Source organism: Babylonia areolata, chromosome 1, assembly GCF_041734735.1.
Source record: "Babylonia areolata isolate BAREFJ2019XMU chromosome 1, ASM4173473v1, whole genome shotgun sequence".
Classification (NCBI taxonomy): Eukaryota; Metazoa; Mollusca; class Gastropoda; order Neogastropoda; family Buccinidae; genus Babylonia; species Babylonia areolata.
The window spans coordinates 19,726,269-19,744,686 of NC_134876.1; the positions used below are offsets into that span (position 1 = coordinate 19,726,269).

An 18,418-nucleotide genomic window follows, 5' to 3' on the forward strand; every position below is an offset into this window, starting at 1 on the left:
GTATGCCCATTTGCCCTGTTGCAGGTGTATAAAATCCAAGTGCAGAAAACTGCTTCAGAAGCGGGTTTAGAACCAGCAATCTGGTTTATCTTTCGAAGATATTCTGACTTTCTTCACTTAAATGAAAGGGTAAGTTCGTGAATATGACTGCTGATAACAGAGAGGAAAAAAATTCATAGTTGTGAATAGTTCATTTGAAAAAAAGTATACATTTGATAAACAGGAAATGCTCAATATGTCTGTCTTGTGAGTTTGTGGCAGGGCCTTTATCAATGTTTCTCTTTCAGACTGCCAGAGAACCATGTGAATTCTTCAAGACTGTTAGCAGTTCTTGATTTTGTCTTGGTTCATTTTATTTGAAAGGATTGTAGGACCTGTATGCTTGAATTCAGAAGATCTCAACATCCAGATGACCATATGAAAATTAATGATTTAAACATCTTCACCAAGAAACGAATTGCCATTTTATTTTAATTTATTTGAATAATGAGTTCATCATAAGATCAAGTTCAATTTGGTAATAAGTTAGCAATAATTTGTATTTTGTTGTCATTTGCTTCCATATCTTTTCTATTTGTGAGCAAACTTCTTTATCAACAGCCTGTTGTCAGATCAGTGCACGTGTGTTTCTCTGTATCTTTGTGGGAGTGATTTTAACAAATGATCCTTTACACAAGTTTAAATTCAATTCATTCGGGTCGCAACATATATTTTATATGTGTGACGTTGATAATGAATCATGGATGTTGATAATAAAGTAACGTGTGTCTTCACACATGTTCTTGAAAACAGCTCAAGCACCTCTTCCCAGGATTCCGTCTGTCTCTTCCACCCAAACGATGGTTTCGTGACAATTTTGACAGCAACTTTTTGGAAGATCGGATGCTGGGATTACAAGCATTTCTTGACAACATCACTGGACACAAAGATATCTGCAACAGGTGACTTTGGAGAGGAGAGAGTGTGTGTTTGTGTGTGTGCGTGTGTGTGTATGTGTGTGTGTGTGTGTGTGTGTTTGTGTGCAGAGTTTAAGTTTGGTTCAGAACACAGTGGGTTATTTGACTGGTTCATCACAAATTCAATGGAGAGTTTTCAAAATTGATTTTCAATGGACAAGGAAAAAATAAAAATATATATCCCTCTGTGCGTGAAGGTGGAGGGGTATGTAGAGACTATGTGCTAATGTTTGCTGTGTCATGATGAACATGGAAAATACAACATGGTCATTTCTCAACTTTATGATTATAAAATACAACGCTGAAACACTGATTTATGCTAACTTCTCTTGATAGTAAGTGTTCTCATTATGGTTCAATTAATACAAAGGAAAAAAGTAGAAACAAAAGCAAAGCAGTACAACTGAAAGACAGCAGATGTACAGTGTAACGGTCACATGCATTAGTCTGATACCATTTAGGAAAGAACTTTCCTCTGCTTTGTGGAAATCCAAATCTCCGCTGTTGCAAAATGTCTCTGAATTTTCTTAAGTACCATGCCAGCATTATGTGCGTTAGTGTTTAGTTCTGTTCTAGTGTATACACGTGAAGAAGATCAAACTTTAAAGATAATAGTAACTTTGTCAGTACATCACTGCATGTATGTTGGGTTATTGAAACATGAACACACCCTGAAAACATTGTATGGCCACTCAAATGTCCAAATAAAAACGGTATTGCATGTAAAAGTGCACTTGTGCATGTCTTGATCAGATCTCAATTTTACTCAAGAGGGTTCACACTCTTGCAAGACATCAGACATCATCAAGACTTTAAATCTTTTTTTCTTTTTTCTTTTTTTCTTTTTTTTTTTTTTTACTTTTTTTATACCTTATTTATTTTATTTATTTTTATTGTTATTTCTTTTTTTTCTTTTCTTTTTTTTTTTGTCTTCTCAAGGCCTGACTAAGTGGGTTAGGTTACACTACTGGTCAGGCATCTGCTTGGCAGATGTGGTGTAGTGTATATGGATTTGACTGAACGCAGTAACGCCTCCTTGAGCTACTGATACTGATACTGATACTGTTCTTGCAAGACATCAACAAAGAAAACATGTGTTTACACAATGTGTTGTGCTCGATGTCAAACTGGAGAGCAACAACAGTAACTACTGTATTTAAATTTTTCTGAGTTTGAAACTGCAGTACCGATTGTTTTGCAGGAGAATAAGGTAAATCTACAAAAGCCCTTCTTGCATGACCGATTTTACACACAAAAACTTAATGAGTCAAGTGCTCAACTGTCTGCCACATCAATGGGTAACTTAGAAATTTAATGAGTCAGAGACACTTGACCAATATGAAACCGAAACCCTGATGTGTGTGTGTGTGTGTGTGTGTGTGTGTGTGTGTGTGTGTGTGAAAGTCTGAATCTTATTTCTGATAGTCACTGAATGAGCAACAATTGCTTCTTTTTTTTTTTCTTCTTCTTCTTTTTTTTCTTCTTTTTCTTTTTTTTTTTTTTTTTTTTTTTTTTTTTTTTGTTTTTGTTTTGTTTACATCAGGAAATCTCTAGAGAAAAGGAAAATAGGTATGAGCAATATATATATATATATATATACACACACACACACTAGTAAGACATAAATGGACCACAGTGTGTCTCCCTTGCATCTTGGTTAATAGCATCTGTAACGTTGGCAGCTGTTGTTTTTATCCTTCTTTTTTTTCTTTCTTTTTTTTTTTTTTTTTTTTTTTTTTGTTTCCATCTGAGGGTTTTTGCCTGAGGCCATTGTGATGATTGATTGACATGTTCTGAGAGTTGCTTTTCAGTCAGGCATGGCAACAGCTTGCCGGTGTACATAACTCTTCCTCTTTACACACACACACACACACACACACACATATTAGTGCATGTACACGTAATCCTTCATCTCCTCCCTTGCCATGACATCCACCTGGCCCTGTTCCTAACCACCATCACCCTCCTTCCTTCCTTCTTTCACTCCAACTAGTGAGAAGCACAACAGAGGTCAGCTGAGTTCCTGACGTGTTACAATACAATACACACAAACTTTATTGTCTATACTTTGGTACAGAGATTTTCTTTTTGGCAGCAGCACATGTCCAACATAAGAAGAAAACAACAAACAAATAAAATGAATAGAAAATAAAAAGATAAATTAAATGGCACCAAATGGAAATAGCTGTATACAAATATACAGATTACTGAAATTTATGTGCCTCTCCATTTCAGTCAGCCAAGCCGCATTGCTCATCTTCACACACACACACACACACACACACACACACACACACACACACACACACACACACACCACGCGCGCACACACGCACACATACACTATCTCTCTTCCTCTCTCTCTCTCTCTCTCTGTCTCTCTCTTCACAAAATATGCATTTACAAAGATCAATCAAGTATCACCAGAGTAAGACAAGAATTAAACCAAAAAGCAGCACTTCCATAGTTAAAATAATAAAATAAAATAAAATAATAGGCAGAAGAACAACTTTCATTCATTCATACTAATCAAAAGCCCTAACACAACTTCTTCACCCTCCCCCCCCCCCCCAACCCCCCACACCACCATATCCCACACTCCCCCTCCTTTGGAAAAAATACCTACAGGCCTAAGCACAATCGCCCCCCACCCCCACCCCCACCCCCTACACACACACACACACACACACACACACACACCTTTCATCCTTCCATTTTAAAAAAAACAAAAAAACCTTACAAGCACCACCTGAGTTCATAAATGTAACAACCTGTCATGATTGCACCACAAATTAAACTTTTAAACATATCACAAGTACATAAATAAATAAGTAGGTAATACACACACACACACACACACACACACACACGTTCCCACCCACCTACACACACACAATGTATAAATATATATATGCACACACACACAGTGTCCATATATGTTCTATGATATATATATATATATATACATATATATGTGTGTGTGTGTGTATGTGTACAGATAAAGGGGAAAATACTTGTACATGAATATTAAGATTTGTCAAGTGATTTAAAAAGAAAAGAAGAAAGAAATGGTGGAAGATGAAATGTGTGTGTGTGTTTGCATGTGCATATGCATGCACGAGGGTATGTGTGCATATGCATGTGTTTCTAGCAATTTCTTACCATCAGTCAGTTTCATCCCGTTGTCTTTTCTTATTTCAGCCAGGCCTAATTCCCTGATCAAATATGCTGGAACAGGCTGCAATTCTGAAGTTGTTTTGTATTGGATTCCCCCATCCCATTTATTGATTTTTGTGTATGGCAGAATAAGTTCTAATGGCACCGCACTTCTGGTCCAGTGTTCACCAGTGATCAGAGTTAGAGGCCTTGTTCTGGTATGGTGTTGTATCATTAGGAAAGGCACCTTAATAATAATAATAATAATAATAATAATAATATGCCGGCTTATATAGCGCCGTGCCCCTATCTCAAATGGGGCTCACCACGCTTTACAGTAAGATATATAAATTTAAGACTAAGTGACATAAAAATATGTATAAAAAATAAAAATAGAATAAAAATTAAATAAAATGGAATTAGAATGGAATAAAATAAATAAATAGACACGGTCTCAGATCACATTTGCTAAAATACATATTTCAGACTATCTCACATCACGCTGGCTAAAATCTACACACTTCAAACAAAGTCACACACATACACATACACACACACACACACACACACACACACATATATATATATATACATACACATACACACATGTATACACAAACACACACACACACACACACACACGCACACGCACATATGTATACATACACATACACACATGTATACACAAACACACACACACACACACACACATATTTATATATATATATATTTATACACATATACATATATATATACACACACATACATATACATACACACACACACATACATACATACATACATACATACATACATACATACACACACATATAATGTAAAATCATCACAGGCAGTATCATAGTCTCCTTACCTTACTCTGATTTTCCTCACTCCACCCAGGTGTGAATGAATTCTGTGTGGGGAAGCTGGAAGGAGAAGATTAGAGCCCCACCTTTCTATGCTGAGCCCTGGACACAGTGAATATGAATTCACCGCCAGGCTGTAAAAGGCTATGGGACCTTTAACCTCTAACTTAAATATTTTGTATTTGTATTTCTCTTTTTATCACAACAGATTTCTCTGTGTGAAATTTGGGCTGCTCTCCCCAGCGCCACCCTTTTTTTTTCTTTTCTTTTTTCCTGAGTGCAGTTGTTGTTTTTTTCCTATTGAAGTGGATTTTTCTGCAGAATTTTGCCAGGAACAACCCTTTTGTTGCCGTGGGTTCTTTTATGTGTGCTAAGTGTATACTGTATACGGGACCTCGGTTTATTGTCTCGTCCAAATGAGTAGCGTCCAGACCACCATCACTCAAGGTCTAGTGGAAAGGGAGAAAATATCAGCGGCTGAGCCCTGATTCGAACCAGCGCACTCAAAATTCTCTTGCTTCCCAGGTGGACGCGTTACCTCTAGGCCATCACTCCACTTACATGTTGACTGGTTATCTGGTTATCAACATATGTTGACTGGTTATCATTTTCCAGTGAACCAGTACGAGCGTTCTTCTGCACTGATGAACCACCTGGACCTCATGACAGTCTGGAAGAGAGCAGAGTGAGTGTCAAGTCGTATCACTTCATGATGGTGACAGGAGTCACCATTTAATTTTACAGCATCTCCCATTGTAACTTTTCCTTCAGTTTCTACAATAACATTTTTCTAATGGAGATTTGATCATGTTAATTATTAATAATGATGATGATAATAATGATGATGATATTTATTGTTAATAACATTAGTGTTATTATTAATATTATTATCATTATTGTTGTATTATTACTATTATTATTATTATCATCATCATCATCGTTGTTGTTATTTTTATTATCATCATTTATTTTAGTTTTTCATTAAATAAAAAACGTTAACAGAATCCAGAATTGCGATGTGTATTTTTTAAGCGATGTCATCAGTGATATTGATATTTACCCCTTGACTGTTCTGACAAGAATGCTGTCACACCTCACTGAGACAAGACAGAGGTTACAGGTCAGGACATCAGTCGTCTTTCTTCACTGGAACTTTTTTTGGGGGGGGGGGGGGGGGGTGTAAGACCTTTGTTCAGCAAAAGCAATGACATTGATAAGTGAACAAACATATCATTGACAACTGAACAAACACATCATTGACAACTGAACAAACACATCATTGACAGCAGAACAAACACATCATTGATAAGTGAACAAACATCGTTGATAAGTGAACAAACATTACTAACTGCACTTCCAACTCGTGCCACACAGATCTCGTTTCACCCAGGTTCAGCATTCAGGGGGTTAATGAGATGCTAAGAGTGAGTGATATATTCAGAGAAGCCAACTGTTATGATTTTGACATATTTTGTTCTGCTCGATTGCAGTTTGTTCTGATGTTACACCAGTGTCAAAATTGTTCAGACGTATTCATTTTCGACGACATAGCATGGTCACTTGCTTTCCTGACATTACATTACCCAAACGTTCTAGACTTATCGATCACTAGGCCAGGGCAGTCATTACTATCTTGGTCTCACGTGATGATGCTGAGCTAATTGCGTGCATATTTACATTGAAACAGCATTGAGTGGGTCAATCATCATAATCGTTTGCCTGAACAAGAGAGGAAGCGGCTAAATCAAGTTGCTTCTCTGTCAAACAGCATCTGTGCCCATTAGCTGATGTGGCTCGCAGTCCGAGTGTCCCTACCAAATTCAAAATGTTCCTTCCAAATTTCCTGATTGTTCCCACAAACACTTGACAGAGGTTGGCATCTTTGTATGTTTAATGTGTGGCTGTGTTACAGGCTTTGTGTGACACACTGGAGGAGTCCATGTACAGTCTTCGTCAGGAGATTCAGGACAAGGACGCTGAGCTGTCCCTGCTGAAAGAGGAGGTGTCCCTGTACAAGTCACAAGTCGAGATGTTGTCCTCTCGCCTTAAGTATGTGTTTTTTGTGAGAGTGTGTATGTGTGTGTGTATGTCTTTTTGTGTGGCCTTGTACAGGTTACAAGTGATTTTGCCTTCTCGCCTTAACTGTGTGTTGTTTGTTAGAGTGCATTTGTGTGTGTGTGTATATGTGTGTCTTTGTGTGTGGCCTTGTACAAGTCACAAGTGGTTTTGTCCTTTCGCCTTAAGTATGTGTTGTTTGTTAGAGCGCATGTGTGTGTGTGTCTTTGTGTGTACCCTTGTACAAGTGTGTGTCTTTGTGTGTGTGTCTTTGTGTGTGCCCTTGTACAAGTGTGTGTCTTTGTGTGTGTGTATTTGTGTGTGGCCTTGTACAAGTCACAAGTGGTTTTGTCCTCTCGCCTTTAAGTATGTGTTGTTCGTGAGAGTGTGTGTGTGTGTCTTTGTCTGTGTCAGTGTGTGTGGCCCTGTACAAGTCACAAATGATTTTGTCCTCTTGCCTTAAGTATGTGCTGTGTGTGTGTGTCTGTGTCTGTGTGTGTGCCTGTGCCTGTGTCTGTGTCTGTCTGTGTCACCCTGTACAAGTCACAAGTGGAGATGTCTGGACATCCTCTTGCCTTCAGTATGTGTTGTTTGTGAGAGAGAGTGTATGTGTATGCGTGTGTGTGTGTGGCCCTGTACAAGTTACAAGTGGACATGTTGTCTTTCTTGCATTAAGTGTGTTTTGCTTGTGTGAGTGTGTATGTGTGTGTGTGTGTGTGTGTGCGCATACGTGTGTGTGTGTGTATTTCTCTGTGTGTTTGTATGTGGCCCTGTACAAGTCATAAGTGGAGATGTTGTCATCTCACCTTAAATATGTGCTGTGTGTGTATGTCTGTGTCTGTGTCTTTGTGGCCCTGTACAAGTCACAAGTGGAGATGTCCTTTCGCTTTAGATATATCTTGTTGTGTTTCTCTGTGTGTCTCTGTGTCTGTGTCTGTGTGAGCCTGAACCAAGTCACAAGTACAGATGATCTCTCTGGTGAGCCCTGCCTTCTTATGCTAGTAGATATAAATTCACTGCCCTAATGGTTGTAAAAGGCAGTGGGTCATTTATTAACCTTTTTTTTTTTTTTTTTTAATCTAATGGACATGGATTGCAAAGGAGTGAGTGTGTGTCTGTTTCAGTATGACCATGTATGCAGAATCTTTTGATAATCATTGAATGCAAAGCCATTTGATATCATAACTCAATTTTAAACTTTTAGAGAAATAGAGGAATAAATAGATGAAGGATTGAAACAGAATCCCTTTCCTGCATTTTACAAATAATGATGCGGTTAACAACATCTGAACCATACTTTCTTAAGTTACTCAGCTTCAGTTTATTTGTATTGTTGCTTTTGTTGTTGTTGTTGTTGTTGCTTTTTTCACATGTTGAACAGTGATTTCCAGTACCTGTTAAAGACAATAAAGTTGTATGTTGAGTCTTAAGTTTATGCGGCAGTTTAAAGTCTGCTGTTCTACAGGGCAATCACCGGTATCGCACCAAGCGTTACTGCAGGAAAGGGCGCCAGCGTCACCCCCACCAGCCCTACCCCTGTGTCCTCAGGCTCCAACAGGTCTTCCCTGGCTGAGTGCGAAATCCTCACACCTGACCCTGCAGGGTCTGATGAGGTGAAAAGCCAGCCTCCAGAAGCTCAGGACTCACAGTGAAGGTAACACAGTGCATTGCATCTTCATCATTACTTTTGTTTGGTGCCTCTTTTTTTCCAGTGATGATTGTGACTATTGATTACGCTAGTGCAACGTGCTTCAACACTGGGCATCAAAATAAAATAGAATTAGAAGTAGTAGTTGTAAAAGTAGTAGTAGCACTGATATTTATATAGTCCCTATCCTTGGTTAGACACGAAGCTGTAGGTGCTTTGTGGACAGTCATTTGCACAACAGGCTGCCAACTGACAGCTGTCTGCAGGTGCTCATCATTTGTTTCCCGGAGTCTTTCAGTCTGGCTTCAGCCATACATGCACAAGCATGTGTATATTAGAGTGGATTTTACTCTGAAATTTTGCCAGGGAAAGCTCTCTTGTTGACACGGGTGCACTTAGTGCATCCTACACACAGGACCTCAGTTTATCATCTCGGCTGAATGACTGGTGTCCAGACCACCACTCAATGTCTACTGAAAGGGGAGAAAGTTTTGGTGAGTGTAGGATTCAGTCCCACATGCTCAGATTCTCCTGGACATGTTACCACCAGGTCACCATCACACCCCATTCCAACACAGATGGAGCTACCCTAACTTATTCCACCTTGTGCCATATCACTGTCCAGGCACAAGTGCGCATATTTTCACATCTCTGCCAAAGCATGTAGTATGAAAATTTCCAGAACAGACTGTTCAGGAATTTAGTTCATCCATTTTATTCATTTTCAACAGTTAGGAAACAATCATCCTATTTTTTCTCATCTTGAGGGTATTGTGGCAAAGATTATTTTAAGCATCATGATTATTCAGAATGGGTCTCGAAACTGAAATAAGTATATTTCTCTTGTTTGTTAGATGAATTTTAATAATGATAAAAATACAGATTGACATTCACATCTCTAGACAGGAAGCTTATGGCATTTACAATTAAAGGTATGCATTTGACATGATTTGGAAATAATTGACTGGTACCTTTGTTTCAGCCAACGAACAAGATGACAGTGCTGCTGCTGTGGAATTTTAACAAGGCAAAAGGGAGAAAATTTGTAATACCAAACATATTGTACCAGAGCGCTTTGACATCTCCTTGAAACTGAAAGTGGAACCACAACAGAGGGGTCCCTGTTGTCATCAGACTGATGTGTCATGCATCATTACTGTTTTACCTATCTGATAATTTTCTTTTAAATCGCCTGGAGGGAATTGTGGCAGACTCTGTTTGCTAAATAAGAGGTTTAATTTTTGCTCCCGTAAATAAGAAAGGCACACAACTTAAGCCCACTGCTGCTTGACCCCATTGCTATCAGCTTACAGGCATTTAAATGATAATGACAGATTAACAAACCCATTGACTGATTGATTTTTCTCTAATGGGGGAAGTGGCATCAGCAAAAAAAAAAAAAACTTCTTTTTTTTCTTTACATCCTGCCCTCAGGGCAAGGAAATAAATAGAAAAAGAAACTAAAGTAAGAACAAGAAAAGAGGAATGCAGTTACTGAAAAACAAGGCATACATGCATATGATTAAAGCTATACACATCCCTAATATCAAAATGCTTGATATATGCATACATGCACATCTGTACATGCACATAAATATATGAATATTCATACATGCACACACATACATACATTACATACATACAAACCTGCATGTGCTTAGCTTGAAGCTGTGTGTCTATGATTTTATATAAAAGGAACACCAAAAAAATTGCACCTGTTCATTTATAGTAAATATTGCTTCAGGGCTCGTTTACATTTATTTGTGAAAATAAAAGTGCATATTACTATTGTAAGACAATTTTTTTTATCCTTGCTTCTTCTGCCAACTTGCTCATGTTGCATGCGTTTTTGTTCTTGTGGATGCAGTTTTTAAATATCATGCTAAATACTGGAGGAATTGCTTTATTCTTGTGTTTTTTGTCTCCCCCCACCCCACTCCCCTTTCCTTTCTTTTGGGGTTTTGGAAGGTTTGATTGGTTATAATTGTGGCACACTTATGTAGCACGAAAAGATATGGATCTGTTTGGTTTTGTCTGTTATGTATGACTATCATAAAGTGAAATCCACATCAGATTTTGTTTGAAAGATAATTCTTTCAATATCTTTAGCGTTTGTTTGTCTTTTTACACAGATGTGTTGTAACGTGTATGGATCAGTCTGGATGCTTTGTCGCCTCCTTGAAACTGAAACTCAGTAACGTTTTAACTTGGGCTTTTTATACTCTTTTTTTGAATGAGCATTTGAGTGTTTGAGATAAGTGTTCTGAAAAAAAAGAAGAAGAAAAGCTATATCAGGAGGTCATACCTGCCTCAAGTCAGTACATCAACAGTTATCTTTCTTGCATCTTAAGACAAACACCCACATTTCTTGGCACACGGAAAACATGTTCTCATACTCTTCATATATCCTTAAATAACTGCGCTCTCACACAACAGCACAAAGAGACATAAACAGATTGACAGATGCATATGTGTGTGCGCACCCACACAAACACACACACACACACTCTCTCTCTCTATTTCTCTCACTCACTCACTCACTCACTCAGGCTGAGGAAGAGACAGGCATACACTTGCACAGAGATCAGAGAGCAGCAGAGAGAAAAAATATTGTGCTGTTGTGCAGGAAAGACACTGGTAGCAGAACTATCTGATCGTCTCTTCCAATTCTGAACATTGTTTATTGAAAAGTACTGTATTGTCATTTGCCTATGTCCTTTATGGCTTGAAAATCCTCATGCTTTACATCCAAGTGCCTTGTCTTTGATCAGTAATAATGTGTGTGTTGTGTGTATGTGTGTTTAAGAATGCTAAATAAGGAGTGTGTCATACTAATGTGCTTGTCTCAAATAAAAACATGTTTAAAGAAAACATAACAAAAAAACACTGAACTTGAGAAAAATAACATTTGAACAAGTCATTTTACACACACACATGAGGATGAGAATATTTGTTGACAAATACACAAGAACCTAATTTATTAAATAAATACACTGACATCATATTTCATGTTTGGATCTGTGTGAATTTTGTAATGAACTTTTTGAAACAGGTGACATTTGAATAGCAGTCCTTTTTCAAATTATAAAACAAAAAAGCTTAAATATGAGAAAAAATACATGTATCAGCAAACAGTAAAGAGTTTTGTTCACTTGTGTGCTAGCACCATAATAATATTAAAGATTTAAAACAGTCTGTAAATACACACACGTGCAACATAATGACCATGGCATTGTAACAATAGATAACAGAACACATTCTGTGAAATAGAAATGAACAAAAATGATGCAACACTGTAGAGTAATTATATGATTACACACAGTGTGTATGTTCATGTGTGTGAGAGAGGGAGACAGTGTGTGTGCAATACTCTGAATAGTATAGACCGATCTCAAGTGTGTAGACGAGAATGCAATGTTTGGAGTGTATATGAAACTGAGGGGTGCTTTTGTGGGGTTTTTTGTTTGTTGACTTGTGTTCTTATTTCCACAGCTGGGGATTACCACTGTTGTGTGAGTTTTTAAACCATATATTTACTGAATCTTTGCTTTGCATTATGTTTGGATCAAGAGAAATGTTCTTTTTTTACACCAAGTAATGGATTGTTGTGCGTGATCTTGGATTTACATGAGCATAATTGATGGTTGTATTGTTTTCTGGAAGACATTATGTGGGCTTGGTGACCAGTATTTTATTGTTTTGTGAGTAAGTAGTTTGTGGTGTGTGTGTGTGTGTCTGTATGTGTGTGTTTTCTTTTTGTATGTGTGTGTGTGTGTGTCTGTGTTATTATGTATGTGTGTGTATGGTTGGATGGATGTGGATGTGTGCATATGAAATTGACAAGAATAATGATAAGGTTGATGTGCAATATTTGGCTGGTTTGTCTCTTTCTTGCTTCATTTTTTTTTTTTAGTATTTTTTCTTGTTTTAGGTTAAGGACTCTTTTTATTGCCTTTTTGTTTTAATTGCATTTTGGTCATGCGATATTGGAGAATCTGAGTATTGAAGAAAATTAGATCTGCTTGTTATTATTGCAAAGAAATTCTGCTTCAGTGCTGGTGTTGGGTTATATTTTGAAATGAATCTGTATGAAGTACATGTTAATATTTGACATTTTATTAACAAAAATTCTTGTCATCAGTTTTATTGTGGGATGTTTCAAACCATTCAGTCCTAAAATAACTGTTTATGTACACAGTCAAAAGAGTCAATTTTTCTACTTACGTTTTTTGACCTTGTGCTCATTATGACTAACAGACAGAGACACTGATGGTGTAAAATGCATGTCTAGTGTTGTTCTGACATGTGTAATGGGCATGAAGTTTGAATGTCATGCTGTTGAAGAAAGAAAACATGGACAACTCCACATTTTCACATTTCATGGTGCCACAGCATTATCTAAATCATTGCAACAGTATTGTCATGGAGATGGTTTCAGGCTTTAAAAAAAAAAAAAAAATTACTGTATTTTATTGCATAGAATTTTCTTCTTCTGTTTTTTTAAGCAGATTTCTATGTGTGAAATTCTGGCTGGTCTCCCCGTGGAGAGTGTGTCACCACAGTACACCACCACCCTTACTTTTTTTTTCCTGTCTGCAAGTGATATGATTCCTGCACACCATATTTCAAGAAATGTCACACACATGCAAATGTATCAGAAAAAAAGAAGAAAATTGGTTCAGGATTGTTTTGGAGTTTTGTTTTGGGGAGAAACTAGAAAATAAATATACTGATAGTCATTTGAACACTCATAAATGCAAAAATGTCACCAAATGTGTGTAAGATTGTATGAAAAAATCAATAAATTGTCACTATAATTTGATTTTTTAAAAGTTTATTACTGTTTGTTTTTTGTTGGTGGTGTTTTGGGTGTAGTTTTTTGTTTTGTTTTGTTTTTGTTTTGTTTTTTGGCTTTTGTTTTTTTACATTGTTTTACCATTGTAGTCTCTGCCATGGGATGGTAGTCACTGTTGTAGAGGTTCCAATATCCTCATTCCAATTTATGAAACTGGCTTCTTTCTCCTACAGACTGGGTGTTTTGTACAGTTATCAGAAAGAAAAGATTGGGGGGGGGGGGGGGGGCATAAAGATCCATGTCTTCCATAATGTATTTTAGGCAATGATCTGTAACACAGGCAAATGTTGATCCCAATCTCTCTGTATAAGGTACTGTTTGGCACAGTCAAATGTTAATTCCATCCTCTCGTTATAAGGTGCTGTTTGCCTGACACAAGCAAATCCCACTCTCTCTGTATAAGATGCGATTGACGTGAAGATTGACCACATTTTTAATAAGGCTTTTTTTTTTCTTTTTTTTTTTGCTGTTGTTGTTGTGTGGTAAACAGAATTCCTGTCTTTCTCACAACAAACTTGAAATCCATCTGTGAAACCTAAATTCCTCAAAATGCCAGCAAAACCCAGATACCGATTTTTAACAATGTTTTTGACATTTGTCTGACTTCTGATTATGTCTTACCAAGTATTTATTAGGTGTATACATGGATAGGAACACAAAGTCTATATGTTCTGTATTTTCCATTGGTTGGTTTTCCACTGGTTCAACTAGAATGGGGCTTTTCTGCAATCTGTTATATGTGGTGTTGTCATTTGGTAATACTGACCACATCCCCCCCGGCCCCCTTCCCTCTCCCTCATAATAATTGGCAGTTAACACAACTTTTGTTTCTCAGCCCCACTCTATTGTTTTCCAGTCTTCACAGCTGACCCTGAGATGTTTAATGTGTGACACGCAATGTCAAATTGTATGTCATTTATATTAATGCATTCATTTTAACAATTTTTTATGTGAAAAAAACTTGCACTTTGATACATGAATAGTTAATTCAAAGAAAACACTGCATTTAACAAATAATTGATAAATGTTGAAGACTGCATCATGTGACAATGGACTATCATTAAAACAGCAAGATGTTAAATGAGACAGAGTTGTAATGTGTTAATGTGTGTGTTTGTGTATCTCTGTCTCAGTCTGATCTGCCTTCCTCTTGTCTCTGTGACCTCTCTCTCTCTCTCTCTCTCTCTGTACTGCATGGTGATCTGTCTCCCCTCTCCCACTTCCACCATACCCCCCACCCAATCCAACCCCACCCTCTCTCTCTCTCTCTTTCTCAGTTGAAGATTTGATGCATGCTGTCTGGTGTTTGGCATCCATACGTGTACCTTCAAATCAACAGCCCATAAATTGTGACTGACTCTATGAACCTCATACAAAAAGATAAAAGTTGAATGGGGAGCCCAGAATGACATGAGCAATATACAACAGCCATTTGCAAAAGCTGACATGGATGAACTGCCCTGCACATGCAGGTGTTGTGACTGAACTGACAGACTTGCTAGTTGTGCAACAACACGCTGCCTCCATCCTGGAAGATCTGAAGTCAACTATACAGGAGTACCTATAAAACCAGGCACAAGTCCAAAACACCATCAATGGCCTAAAGTAAAGAATGCTAAAAAGAGGGAACACCTGTAATCAAGTCTGACCTAAGAAGGAAAGAGCATTTACTGATCAGACTGACAAACATTGGCATGATCTCCAAACCAACATAGCACAGATTTCTTCAAAACAGAGCAGTCTCTCTGGGCCTTCTGAAGTGCATCCATGCACTCTTGGAAGATATTGTTGGGATTAGTCAGAGGGCAGAACTAATGTGCAGAAGCAAATTACTCATCAACACAGGGGGAAGGAGGGGGGGGGGAGGAAAGAAAGGGATATTATCACACATATAGGTGGTTCAGTCCGTCATCAAAGATCAGCAGATAAGTCCGCATTTCAGGACACACACACACACACACACACACAAGAGAGAGAGAGAATACCCCATATAACTTGGAAGTCAGACCCTCCAGCCTGACAATGGAAGTTGAAGCAGTGACACATGATATGCTGTCCAGTGGCTGGCATCCATACGTGTGCTTGCAAATGAACATACCATAATACTGACTGACTCAATGAACCTCCTACAAAATGTGGAATGAGGAACCCAGAGTGGCGTGAGGCAACGCGCAACATCAAGATCAAAAGCTTACATGATGTACTGTCCTGGACGTGCAGGTTGATGGGAAATGAGCAAGATGATAAAACAATAAGAAGCAACAGGTAGCCTTAAAGGCCATCACACCATCAATAGCCTCTAAGAAAGAATAATGAGGGAGCAGCAACTAGTCCAACATGAAAGGAAAGACAAGAGCCATGACTAATCAAATTACTGTAATCTTCAAACTAACAATGCGCAGACAGATTTATTTCCAAAATGGAGCAGAGCATTTTTCAGTGGGCCTTCCCAATTCAGTAGACTGTGCTTACCACTTAGAAGGCCTGACTAAGCGCATTGGGTTACGCTGCTGGTCAGGCATCTGCTTGGCAGATGTGGTGTAGCGTATATAGATTTTGTCTGAACACAGTGAGGGCTCCTTGAGCTACTGAAACTGAAACTGAAACTACCACTTAAGAGTCTCCTGCTAATGTCAGTGGCTCTCTCTGCCCTCGCCATCCACCACTGAGCAGCAATTTGATCATAATCAAAAGATGTGTAGGTATATATACATAGAATGAAAGTTAAGACAGGATAGTGACTAATACTGAAAATAATCAGATACAGACCTAACATTTCTGTGAAGAAAATCTCGTCATCTTATTCATGATAGTAGACAGGAGAACAGTACTGGCTTTGGAGAGCTTTAATGATAAAGGAGTTTGTGACGACTTGAAGTGGCATTGAGTAGTATTTAGTTGCGTCAGTTGTTCATAAATTTTACGTCTTTTCACTAAAACTAGTAAAAGTGATATCAGACTGGAGGGTGAAGCAGGGACAGGGGGGGCAGGGGTGTTGGTGGGGGGGCCAAGTGGCAAGGGGTAGGGGGTGGGGGGGGGGGGCGGATTATGTGGTTGTGCGTATGACTCAGGTGACGGTATGCGTGTCACAGAATGTGTGTGTGTGTGAGTGTGCGTGCACATGTGCTGTGTGCCGCCGGGTTCTTGCATGTGTGCCGTGTCATGTGTGTCAGTGTCAGTGTGTGTGTGTGTGTGTGTGTGTGTGTGTGTGTGTGTGTGTGTGAAAAGAGAGAGAGAGAGAGAGACGAGACGAGACGAATTTTTTATTTCACGAGGGTAGTGGAGTAAGCACAGCTGCAGTTTTTTTACATCCAGCCCTCAAGGTAGATGAATAATAGATAGATAAAAATCATATCATGATAAAAATCATATTTCTCCAACTCTGTGTGTGTGTGTGTGTGTGTGTGTGTGTGTGTGTGTGTGTGTGTGAGTGTATGTGTGTGTGTGTGTGTGCGTTTTTAGATAGATAAAAAATCATATCATGATAAAAATCATATTTCTCCAACTGGTGTGTGTGTGTGTGTGTGTGTGTGTGTGTGTGTGTGTGTGTGTGTGTGTGTGTGAGTGAGTGTATGTGTGTGTGCGCGTGCATTCATGCGCGCATTCGTCAGAGTGTCAGTGTGGGTGTGTCGGTGTGTGTGTGTGCCAGTGTACCAGTGTGTTAGTGTGCCGGTGTGTGCAGCCGGGTGTCACAGTGTGTGTCAACCCTTGGAATGAGTTGTGGGGCATTGGTCAGGATGAGATCCAGGGTGTTATTCTCTCTTGTTGGCTCCTGCACCATTTGTTCTAGACAATTGTTGTTGATTATGTCCAAGAAATCTTTGTGGAGTTGACTGGTTGAGCACTTGGGTTTGAGTTATGTTGTCTGCCAGTCCCAGCTCGGAAAGTTGAAGTCCCCTCCTATGAGTAGGTCAGTAGGCATTTCTGATCTGTGATGCCCTCTGGATTGATATCTCAAGTTTCCTGAGGCTGGGTTCATCTGCATCATCAGGCCTGTTACTAAGTACGCGCATACGTAAAGAGTGCATCGCCCCTTCAACTTCACTTTCACCCATTTCAGCTCACAATCTTTGACCTCCAGTTCAGGGGCTGCGTAGCTGTCAAGGTTGTTATGGACTGCTATTAATACTCCTCCCCCTAATCTATCTCTGTCTGCTCTGTAGACCTTGTAGAAGTCGGGAAGAATTTCAGCGTCAGCAATCTTGGAGTCTAGCCAGGTTTCTGTACCTATGATGGTATCAGGCTTTAAGCTCTCAAGTAGGTTTGGAGCCTCTGCTCTCTTCGAGCTGGCTGACTGAAAATTTATATTCAAGATCCGTAAGGGCTGATCCTTCCACTTGTTCTGCTGGCTACTGCGAGTCAGGGAGTAGAGGTGTGAACGGGATTGAAATGGAGGTCATTTGTGGTGGATGATGGGCTGTTAAGGGACCATTCTATCGCGGAGTCAGACCAGTCCACTCCATACAGGTCGAAGACAGTTTTGCTGTTTGGTCGCATGTGCCGCAGATCCAGGAGGAATGGGACTGAGTGTCAGTCAGGGACTGGGCGTTGGATGGGGACTGTGTGTTGGGCTCGGGGTGGAGGGAATCCGCTTTTTGTCCTGAGCCATTGGTGCTTGGTCCAGGGTTTGGCTCTGGGGAGTACGAATTGGACAGCAGGATGCCTATTAGGTACAAGAGGACAAGTCTTTGCCTTGTGACACGTTGATGTCGAAAACTGCGAGCACGGCCAGTGCGAGCCAAGGTGTCCACAAAAACACTGAGCCCTGCGCCAAATGAACGGGACAATGTTTTCTCAGAGAAGTTTACAGAGTCGGTCCAGCTGGCCAGGGGCTAAGGGTTTGTGGGTGTCGCATAGAACAGTTTTATTGATCAGGGATGTG

At 39.2% G+C, this 18,418-nt stretch overlaps 1 protein-coding gene across 1 annotated transcript in view; it reads left to right on the plus strand.

Moving 5' to 3' along the window:
* Positions 1–14,613, plus strand: part of LOC143280502 (uncharacterized) — a 17,627-nt gene extending 3,014 nt beyond the window's left edge. The window contains exons 3-8 of the mRNA XM_076585170.1: positions 25–129; positions 793–941; positions 5,594–5,663; positions 6,891–7,027; positions 8,499–8,687; positions 9,664–14,613. Of these exons, the coding sequence (XP_076441285.1) occupies positions 25–129; positions 793–941; positions 5,594–5,663; positions 6,891–7,027; positions 8,499–8,685 (648 nt within the window). The 3' untranslated portion in view covers positions 8,686–8,687; positions 9,664–14,613. The remainder of the gene's footprint in view (positions 1–24; positions 130–792; positions 942–5,593; positions 5,664–6,890; positions 7,028–8,498; positions 8,688–9,663) is intronic.
* The last annotated feature ends 3,805 nt before the right edge of the window (positions 14,614–18,418 follow it).